This window comes from Aspergillus tubingensis, assembly GCF_013340325.1.
Source record: "Aspergillus tubingensis WU-2223L DNA, scaffold_11, whole genome shotgun sequence".
Taxonomy (NCBI): domain Eukaryota; kingdom Fungi; phylum Ascomycota; class Eurotiomycetes; order Eurotiales; family Aspergillaceae; genus Aspergillus; species Aspergillus tubingensis.
This window is the reverse complement of record NW_023336285.1, coordinates 1,243,675-1,254,163: the sequence shown is the minus strand read 5'-3', so window position 1 is coordinate 1,254,163 and position 10,489 is coordinate 1,243,675. Positions and strand designations below refer to the sequence as shown.

The following is a 10,489-nucleotide window of genomic DNA, read 5'->3' as shown; positions in this document are numbered from 1 at the left end:
TTTCTATCGAGGACACTAGAACGGGTTATCCGACGCGTAGGTTAGGAAGGTCGTTCGGGGTTGGGAGACGCGTTCGGTACCGTTCTTTTTTGTGTGTTCTTTTATGAATTTGGGTATAATGGATTGATGAAAATTAATATTCAATTATCTTGGGTTAGGGGATTATGTGCAGTTATGTATAGATAAATCTTAATGTAGGTATCTCAATGTCAATGAGTGAAAAAAGACGCTTCCGTGTCTCAGCTTGATAGAGAGGGGCTGAATGCGATTGTCTGCGTTGGTGGCTGGGCACGCAGGTACATGCCTACTTTGGTATTGTCTACTTCAAGCACGCGACGACGGGAAAACGTCTTTCCAATTTTTTCTTCTAGGTTACTTTCCCGAAAGTTACTGTTGGAGTCACCCTTCAGATCCCGAAAGTTTCCTCGGTGGGTCGTTGGTGCGGATTGCAGTTGTGGAGCGGCAGGGTGGAGGTTCCACTGAGGGTCGTCTGAGTAGGGTATGTAGATAGATTACAGTTGGAAGCGTCACGGCTTGGTTGGGTGTTGCAGTGTCTCTGCTGTGAGTACACTGGATGGTTATGGTATATGAGATGAAGAGGAGAAATAAAGAAAGAAGGATTGGGCTAGGCAACAGGAAAGGGTAAAGATTTAATGCAGGGTTGCATTTCCAGGGCACTGGCGGGTTTAATTAGCTGCTAAACGGGAAAAGAGGGAGACGGCGGAAGTTAATTGATTAGGCGGGAAGGGGAAGAAGGGCCCTGATAACGATGGACTGTCCAGTTCGGCTGGTATCAGACAAGCGGCCTGAGATGCTATCTTTGTTCTAGAATGTGTGTAGTATTCCATGAAGATAGGTGTCAGGTGCTAGGTGGAGGATAGAAACACTCCATACTCCAGACTTGACCTAGAACTATCGCTCATTTTGACGATAGCTGTGGCCAGAACAGGCAGACATTCCGGGGTTGATGCTGCTATGAGCTGGCAGTAATTTAGGGGCTCCCGCGCTAAGGGGTTCGTATCATGCAACTATTGCATCCCAGAGATATGGACAAGGAGGCCCTTATCTGGGCTGCATGGCGTCCAATCAAGGCCTATGCATAGCCAGCTGTGAAATCATGTCCTCATCCCAATCAACAGCATCCAACTTCACATGTCTGCCTGCCAAGTCGATATCGCTCGGCGCAGATATGCTTAGCTGAAGCTTCGCGGACGGGCTGCACATGGCAAAACTTTGTGATAGCGATTAGAGGCGGCGATCACCGCTTCCCTGTCAGCCCGAAGCACAATTCTTCGTAGGTTTCCGATGACGCGGGGTATCAGCAAAGTCTGGGGAAAGATAGCTGCTTCTGTCATTGTTGATTATGATGATGTTTCTGAATTTGAATGCCTCAGGCTAATAGTTGACTTCTTCCTTTCGAGCTGGCGATCGTGGCATAATTATTGCGTTGATCAGCCAGTTCCTGTGGCCCCATGACTACACTACGGAGAATAAAACTGTGCGATGAGGCAACGGTGGCAAGTCTACATGCAGTAAGCAGGACAACGATAGAGTTCCTGCGCCCTTCGGCGTTGACCGACTGCAGGAATGATATCAACACCCCCTAGCATTCTAATTGACAGTCCGGGGTGATGATAATCAACACCATGAGATAGGTGGCTATCGGGCCTGACAGAGATGGTCAGCCTTGGGGGGACCAGCTGCAGGCATCGCGGTAAGCCGTACAAACCGAAATACCTAACGAACCTGAAGTGTTATCATTATCAAATCTCTCAGGGTTACGGGCGCAGGTGTGCCTATCACCAGGCGAGACCTTATCAGCGTGGGTTCCTTCGCCACCGGACCCACTCGGTCCTGGTAGACAAAAATGTCCAACCAGAGGCAGACTGCTGATAATTTCTGCGATCTATGTGGTGCTTAACCATGTGCCCAGCCTCGTATCCTCCAATGACAATGATGAAGATGGGGCCATGCTGCATATAATTGGTGGCAACATAAGCTTGTGCGCACTAGGGCTAAGCTAAGACAAGTTGGCGGCGGTGGGGCCTGTAAGAAAAAAGTAAACGTGAGAGTTTTTTCTCGAAACAAGAAAGGCGGACCAGGCCAGGGCTGGGACCTCCGCCGGAACACGCGACAGGAGCTGAGCCCATGGGAAGCTGTTACGCGGTCGCGGCGGCGTTTCTCCGTCGTGCAGAAGCGATCAATCATCGTGCCTGATACTCGTTCGGATCTCGTGGGGTGGGCCTCGTCACGGTGGGTGTGAGAAGAAATTCTCGTTGCCTCCGAACACATATTAGGAGCTCTTCTCCCACGCTCTCTTGCAGAGAAAGAAAGAAAGAAAAAAGAAAGATGTGGTTTTCGTCTCCTCCTTTCCCTTCCCTTCCCCTTCCCCCTTGAACTATACTTGGTACCTGAGCTTTACAGCTCTCGTATTCAAGAGTTCCAAAAAAAGACTTCTTATCAAGTCTACTTGATTCCTGACCGAGGGTTATCTTCCCAACGTCAGCACATTTTCAAACCTTGCGCCGTTGAGATATACGCGTACCTTTTTCCATTCCAACACCATGTTCGGAGGAGTCGAGTCCGATCTCGAAAAAGCCCCCCAGGTGGGCAAAACGCCCATGGATGACAGCAGCGATGGCGCTGTCCCTGGGGAGAGTTTCATGTACGGCAATTCGCTGTACGCAAAGCTGCAACGGTTGGCGGGAAAGCTCAATATTGAGCAGCGAGGTGTCGAACGTGTCCCGGACAATGAACGGACTGACACGTCGTACTTCAATATCAGCAGCATGGTGTGTTCTTAACTCTTGTTTGCCTTGTGCTTTCGTCTTCGTCGGCTCTATTGTCGGCTGCTCCAAGACCGCCCTCCCAAACTGACCCGTCGCAGTGGCTGGCGGCCAACATGGTGAGCAGTTCTTTCGCTATCGGCGTGCTTGGTTACTCCACCTTCGCTCTCGGCTTCGTCGATGCCATCCTCGTCTGCTTCTTCTTCAACCTGCTGGGTGTCTTGACTGTCTGCTGGTTCTCCTGCTTTGGTCCCGCCTTTGGTCTGCGCCAGATGGTGCTCTCCCGGTTCTGGTTTGGTTATTGGCCTACTAAGATCAGTAAGTTTCCTGTGACAGTCTGTCTGCCACCATCATATGCTTATACCCTCTGCTATAGTTGCCCTCCTGAACGTTCTCTCCTGTTTGGGCTGGTCCGCCGCCAACTCCATCGTCGGCGCTCAGCTTCTCAATGCGGTGAACTCCGACGTTCCTGGATTTGCAGGCATCTTGATCATCGCCATCTGCACCCTCTTCGTCACCTTCGCTGGATACAAGGTCGTCCACTTGTACGAGTACTACAGCTGGATCCCGACCTTCATTGTCTTCATGATCGTGTTCGGATTGTTCGCCCACTCCGGTGATTTCAGGAACCTCCCCATGGGAACTGGAACCTCTGAGCTCGGCTCTTGCCTGTCTTACGGTGCGACTGTCTATGGTTTCGCCACTGGCTGGACCAGTTACGCCGCCGATTACACCGTCTACCAGCCCGCGGACCGCAGCCGCCGCAAGATCTTCTTCGCCGCCTGGGGAGGCCTGATTCCCCCTCTTCTCTTCACCCAGTTCCTGGGTATTGCCGTTATGACCGCCACTTCCATCAACGGCGGAGACAACAAATACGCCCTTGGTTACAGCCAGTCTGGAAATGGAGGTCTGCTGGGCGCTGTTCTTGATCCCGTTGGTGGCTTCGGCAAGTTCTGTCTGGTGATCCTGTCTTTGTCCATCATCGCCAACAACTGCCCCAACATCTACTCTGTTTCCTTGACTCTCCAGGTCCTGAGTCGCTACTCCCAGCGCGTTCCCCGTTTCATCTGGGTCCTTCTCGCCTCCGGTGTCTCCATCGCCGTCGCCATTCCCGGTTACTCTCACTTCGAAGAAGTCCTGGAGAACCTGATGGACTTCATCGCCTACTGGCTGGCCATTTACTCCGGTGTCGCTCTTGCCGACCACATCGTTCGCCGTGGCTTCTCCGGATACCGCCCCGAGACATATGACAAGCCGAACAAGCTGCCCTATGGTATTGCCGCTTGTATCTCCTTTGCTTTCGGTGTCGCGGGTATGGTTACTGGTATGAGTGAGACATGGTACACAGGTCCCATCGCCAAGCATGCTGGTAATGGTGATGTCGGTTTCGAGTTGGCTCTCCTCTTTTCTTTCGTCGTGCATTCCGTTCTGAGACCCATTGAGCTGAAAATGCTGGGTCGGTAAACGCGTTTCTTTCTTTCTTCATGTCGATTTTTCTACCTCTTCTTTTTCTTGTTAGTTAAAAACAAGGGCTTGTACTTGGGATACAGATTTATGGGTTGAGCTTGGTTGTTATGTATGTCTCCTTTGGGAATCGACGATGGATGTGATGATGTCGGTTCCGTGGTACGGAACCTGTCTGGCTGCTTTTCATGATGTTGGCTGGACTTTTATGTATATAGATGTAATCATTGATTCTAATATACCATTCCGTGCAGATGTGCCGGAGATGAATGAAATATGCAGAAGTGTCTGAGAAACATGGTGATTTATTTGGTAATTTATGAAATATAAGGTCTCGTGATTTCACGCCGAGTGCTGTACTACCCTAGCGTAGCCTTACGGTTGTTCCCTCCATCGCAATTGATGCAATTTGCCCTCTTGCCTCATTTTCAGTACAGAACCTCTGTTCCACCGTCCCAGTGCATAATCCTCAAGGAACCTGGACAACAACGTGCGGATCCATGCTTGGTCTGTCTTCTGACCTCTTTAGTATCGGCAAATCATCTCTCGCACGGATGAGGACAACAGCCTTCTCAATTTGGACATCCCTACTCCCGTGAGTTCCCCGTCGGAACAATGCAGGGAAAATTATCACCAAGAGCTCGCCAAGTGGGGTTTCATCGTCCAAAAGCGCAAGATTTGCCAGGGATACTCTATTATGAGTGCGGGCGTCTTGCACGGTAAAATGTTTCAGGTGGTACTTGCGTACGACTCGTTGAGGGAAGTATGCCTCGCCATACCAATTCCACATGTATTGCGCGGGTGAACAGCTCATCTTCGTTGCGAGACTGACGGCCGGTTCCAGAATATTTGTAGATAGTGTTGCCATTTTGCTGTCCCAATTAACGTCGCACTCAAAGTCGATCCACCAAAAAAAGTCGTCCAAATCAGCGATTATCTCGAAGCATTCGTTGTCGACACCCTTCTGGTATTTTTGGGATGCAACATAGGCCTCTATCATGTTCGAACCCCCACCACTCACATTCTCGAAGTCTAACAAAGTTAGCAGATGTGAAAACGAGTCTGATGCTACTATTCGCAACACCTACTGTTCTTGGACTGTAGCGACAACAGCCCCTCACGAAGGCCATCCAAGAGATCGTTATCTGATGGAGATATTCCCGGGACTAAGACCTCAAAGAGCCCCTTTGAAAGACGACAGAAAACCAGGTGCATCAGAAGTTCAGACTGCACTGCAAGAGGCCCTTGTGGATAGCTATTCGTATCTTTGGATACATGAGAATCAAGAGAAAGTTCGCTGAATGCGGCAAACAAGTGATCGGCAAAGTCTTCACAAATTTCAGGCAACTCCTCAACCCAGTTAGAAAGGGTCTCGCGAATCCTACTGAAATCTGCCAAGACAGTAGCATCACTCAAGACAGCCACAGGAGATGATCTGAGTATTCGTGCCTGACAGTCTTGTAACTGTTCCTCCAAAATTTGGTTATGCTTCTTCAATTGGGCAATCTTCTCCTGCACTGATCTTATAACGTGTTGATTCTCTCCAGAGATACGCCCAAGTTTGGATATCTCATGGTGCAGCAATTTTGATAGTTTGACCACATGGCTGTATGATTGCTCCAAACCAACTTCATTTTCAGATTCCGTGATTCTATTGTCGGGGGTTCGAGCAGCATCCGCTAATCTATCGCGCGCTATGCGGTTTCCGTTTTCTTGGGCAAAGTTGCAAGGGCGAAGGAGAGACTTTTCCTCTTCCTTGACACTAACGATTCCTTGTTCGTCCATTTCTGTCCCGTTTTTTCTAATTTCAGGCCAATATTGGCTTGGTGCTTAAATCGATCGAAAGAGAAGAAAGGCAAAGCAAGAAGGTGAAGTAAGTTTCTCACCTACTCTGAAATTCCCACTGAACAGGGAATACCAGATGAAGACTGCTTGATGAGGATACTGACCGCGAAGAATATTCAAGAGAAATACTCAGATCAGGACACGTGCACTCAGCCATTCACTACAAAAGGTTTCCTTTTCCTGTGTTCACCGAGTGAGGCATAAGCGAGAGTTACATGACGGATTCCTCCCTTGAGAGATCGCTGATCATTTATACTTACCTTACGATACTTCCACACAGAGGTGTCTCACAGACAAGTGCTATTGGATCGGCTTACTGAAGTTGAGGCTCTCCTATCATAAGCATCAGGTTCCTTGCAACGATTATAAAAGCGGCAAACAGAAGAACACAAGAGACATGGCCAGTTCTTCCAGTAAAAGGACCATAGTCATTGCGGTGGACTTTGGCACCACCTACTCTGGGATAGCCTGGGCTCAAATGAGTAACGTGCGTGGATCGCAACTCCATTATTGGAAGATATACTGATGCCTTTCCCAGCCTGATAATCACCACATAATCACGGAATGGCCGCAATATGGCTCTGACTCATGTGGTGGATTGACCAGCGAAAAAGTACCCAGCGAAGTCAGGTATGATTATCCTCAGCACGGGAAGAAGAAATGTCTATGGGGCTTTCAAATCCTGGATGAAACGCCACGGATTCAGTGGTTCAAACTCGAACTTGTTCCTGATCTTGATCTTGGGGAAGGATCAAGACCGTCTTCGACACACAGTGATTGCCGCCGAATGCCTATTCCCTGCTTTTCATCACCTGAGAAGGTCGTTACAGACTACCTTCGTTCCCTACGTAAACATGCAGTTAAAATTTTGAAATTGAGACTTGGTAGCTCAGTGGACAGTACAAACCTCGAATTTGTTATCACAGTCCCAGCAATGTGGCCAGATAAAGCGAAAATGTCAACGCTCTCGTGCGCAGAAAAAGCGGGCTTTGGAGACATGTCTACGATACACATTATATCTGAGCCTGAAGCTGCCGCCATACATTCGCTACGTGCTCCTGGACACCCTTTGGCGGATATTGGAGATACGTTTGTCCTCTGTGATGCGGGTGGCGGCACAGTAGATCTTATTACGTTCATGATTACTGGGCTTGAACCCTATCTGCGTCTAAGAGAAGAAGCTCCGGGTACTGGATCCATGTGTGGCAGCACGTTTCTCAATAGGAGCTTCGAAAAGTTGCTGGACGATCGCTTTTCCCAGCTCCCGGGATGGGGCAGGGACACGCTAGACGAGGCAATGCAGCGTTTTGAAAGTGTCGTGAAAAGAACATTCGAGGGAAGCACTGATCACGACTTTATGTTTCCTGTGCCAGGTATAGCAGACGACCCGGAACTCGGGGTCCGTCGCGGCCGAATTCGCGTTACTGGAAAAGAGATGCAAAAACTATTCTTACCTACTATACGAGATATTGAGAAACTTGTCCGTGAGCAAATCCAGACTTCTCGTGCAGAGGTGAAAGCAGTTTTGTTGGTTGGAGGGTTTGGACAGAGTCCATACCTTCGCAAACATCTTCGTGACTGCTTCTCTCCAGGCGTGCAAGTGATAGCACCAGTCGACGGCTGGACTGCTGTCGTTAGGGGCGCGTTGGCAAAGACTCTTGGGGATATTTCCGACACAACGGCAAAGACTTTCATAGAATCCCGCAAGGCCAGGGAAAATTATGGGACAACGTACCAGACCGAATTCATTCATGGGGTGCATGATGAGAAGAAGAAGTAAGTAGCAACAATCCTCCTTGTGCGATCGGGTCAACTCTTACAATCTTGGGGCTAACTGAAGACCATCGCATCTAGATACTGGAGTTACTTTTATGGTGAGTATTATATTGATGTTATGAGATGGTTTGTTCGCAAGGTATGGAATGATTCTCAAGTCAATATATAAACGCTAACGACGTACTATTCAGGGGGATGACATGGAAGAAGCGAAGGCCATCAAAACAACATGGATCAAACGTAGACGGGTCAAAGATGGCGCTTTCGACTCAATTAGGGTCAGCCTATACAAAGTGAATACTGCTATAGGTGAAAAGCCACCTTTGTATTTCAATCGCCGTGAGTCCTCTCGCACAGCTGAAAATGGTTGATTACGGATTATTGACTATGCTATTCTTAGGCGTGAAGCAACATGCCACATTGAACCCAAGTCTCGGTGTCATTGAAAAGGAACGCATCCCAATTGAACGCGGTGCAGACAATGAGCTATACTACGTCGTCCAATACGAAATCCACGCGGTGTATTATTCCGCTCACTGTGTCTACACACTCTGGTATGAAGGTCGCAACTATGGAAGCGTCAAAGTGGACTACGTCTAAACGTGAAGCTTCTAAACATTTGGATTGGATCTGGTCTGAACAATCATAGTGACCAGGATAGCCACTCGTCGGCCATGGTATTTACAAGCAAGGCGGAAAGGGGAAGGGTTAACATGCGTCTGGGCGTTGTCATCTTGATTTGTTCTGGCAGTGGGAAACGTGATAGCATTGAGGCAGATCTTCATTTAATAGGCCGTCTAATATGCATCTAAATCTAAAGAAAAGAAAATAAAATTAAAAAACCGTCTTATAGTAGAAAGATGTTCGGTGCATGCATACCAACCGTAGCCATCACCCTATCTATCACGTGACCCAGGCACCGAAGCACCAGCCACACTTAACATGCGCCACAAGGCATTTGCCGCGCCGAACAAATCCACAACGGATCTTGCATCTTTCGCTGAAATCCAGAAATTCAGCAACAATCGGCGACATCATCAACCCCCCCATCACACACACAATGTCGAAGCTTGGAAAGTAAGCGGAAACTCCCCCCCAACCCCCGAAAATCTAGGGTCAAGAAGCGACAAAAAAAAGAAGACAACGAAAAGAAAGAAAATCTGACCAGGACTGTTTTTCCACTTTCCAGCCGCGCCGACTGGGCCGACGACGAGGAGTTCGACGACCCGTCCGCTCTCCCCCCGCAGCAAATCACGACCAACAAAGATGGCACGAAGACGATCGTCTCCTACCGATTCAACGACGAAGGCAAGAAGGTGAAGGTGACCCGCCGGATCAAAACGACCGTTGTTCGCGAACATGTCAACCCTCAGGTCGCGGAGCGGAGGTCCTGGGCCAAGTTCGGTCTGGAGAAGGGCAACGCGCCCGGACCTTCCTTCGATACGACCTCCGTGGGTGAGAACATTGCTTTCCGGCCCAGCGTCAACTGGAAGGTTCAGGCGGCCGAGGCGGAGAAGAATGGTGGCGAGAAGGGCAGTATGAAGGATCAGCTGAAGGACAAGAAGGTCAAGTGTCGTATTTGCAGTGGCGAGCACTTTACTGCTCGTTGTCCCTTCAAGGATACTATGGCTCCTGTCGACGAGCCCTCTGCTGGTGGTGAGGGTGGTGCTGAGGATTCTCCGGCTGCTGGCGCTCTGGGTGCTGGTACTTCTAGCTACGTGCCCCCTCATCTGCGGAAGGGTGCTGCTGGTGGCGGAGAGAGAATGGCTGGCAAGTATGAGAAGGATGATTTGGCGACTCTGAGAGTTACGAACGTGAGTTTTCCCCAATTACCTCACCCTTGTCTCTGGTTTTACTGGACACTGTTTTGCTATTTGCTGGTCTCCCCGGAGGGGGAGGGGGGGGAGGGGGGGAGGGGACAGGGGATGCTAGTTTTCCTCCTTCTGTTCTTCTCTCTCTCCTTTTCCTTGCCTGCTCTGCCCTCTCTTTCCCCTCTAAACACTCCTATTGGTGTTGTTTTGAGAGAGGGAAAGAGAGAAAGAGGAAGCAGCCCTTTCGGGCAGACACATGGATGTCATGAGAACAGCAATCGGCTTCCTCTACTTTCCTTGCTTCTATTGCATTTGGATTCCCACGGACACATCACTGACTGACAACAAACCCAAACAGGTGAGCGAGTTGGCAGAGGAAGGAGAACTGCGGGATCTGTTCGAACGCTTCGGTCGTGTCACCAGAGTTTTCCTTGCCAGAGACAGAGAAACCCAGAGAGCCAAGGGCTTCGCTTTCATCAGCTTTGCGGATCGGGACGATGCTGCACGTGCTTGCGACAAGATGGATGGCTGTAAGTTATTCCTCCACTTCATTCATTTCCTTTTTTTTTTCCTGCGTCATATTTGTTTTTTCCATTGCCATCGTTGCAATGTCAGCAACAAAGCAAGTTATCGGAATCGCAACTAATATTTCCTCTTCATCTAGTCGGTTACCGTCACCTTATCCTGCGCGTCGAATTCGCCAAGCGTGCCACTTAGATTTTCTCCTCCAAATTTCCAATTCCCATTTTTTCTCTTCCCACACTTTATTCTCCTCCTTATTAACTTCTTCTCTTGCTTTTTGGTTTT

The 10,489-nt window shown here is 49.2% G+C and overlaps 4 protein-coding genes across 4 annotated transcripts; 3 read left to right on the top strand and 1 right to left on the bottom strand.

Annotated features, from left to right (window-relative positions):
• Positions 1 to 2,564: 2,564 nt before the first annotated feature.
• On the top strand, positions 2,565 to 4,250 carry AtWU_09758 (cytosine permease; the record flags this gene model as incomplete). Its single annotated transcript, XM_035504864.1, has 3 exons — positions 2,565 to 2,792; positions 2,888 to 3,104; positions 3,163 to 4,250. 3 exons carry the CDS (start codon positions 2,565 to 2,567, stop codon positions 4,248 to 4,250), a joined length of 1,533 nt encoding a protein of 510 aa, XP_035360757.1.
• A 469-nt stretch (positions 4,251 to 4,719) lies between these two features.
• On the bottom strand, positions 4,720 to 6,035 carry AtWU_09757 (similar to An16g05280; the record flags this gene model as incomplete). Its single annotated transcript, XM_035504863.1, has 2 exons — positions 4,720 to 5,282; positions 5,339 to 6,035. 2 exons carry the CDS (start codon positions 6,033 to 6,035, stop codon positions 4,720 to 4,722), a joined length of 1,260 nt encoding a protein of 419 aa, XP_035360756.1.
• Positions 6,036 to 6,492: 457 nt separating this feature from the next.
• On the top strand, positions 6,493 to 8,471 carry AtWU_09756 (Hsp70 family protein; the record flags this gene model as incomplete). Its single annotated transcript, XM_035504862.1, has 5 exons — positions 6,493 to 6,582; positions 6,634 to 7,871; positions 7,950 to 8,010; positions 8,063 to 8,210; positions 8,272 to 8,471. 5 exons carry the CDS (start codon positions 6,493 to 6,495, stop codon positions 8,469 to 8,471), a joined length of 1,737 nt encoding a protein of 578 aa, XP_035360755.1.
• Positions 8,472 to 8,931: 460 nt separating this feature from the next.
• On the top strand, positions 8,932 to 10,399 carry tif35 (translation initiation factor eIF3 core subunit g; the record flags this gene model as incomplete). Its single annotated transcript, XM_035504861.1, has 4 exons — positions 8,932 to 8,948; positions 9,061 to 9,685; positions 10,041 to 10,212; positions 10,347 to 10,399. The coding sequence occupies 4 exons, from the start codon at positions 8,932 to 8,934 to the stop codon at positions 10,397 to 10,399; spliced, it is 867 nt and encodes a 288-aa protein (XP_035360754.1).
• Between the last annotated feature and the right edge of the window lie 90 nt (positions 10,400 to 10,489).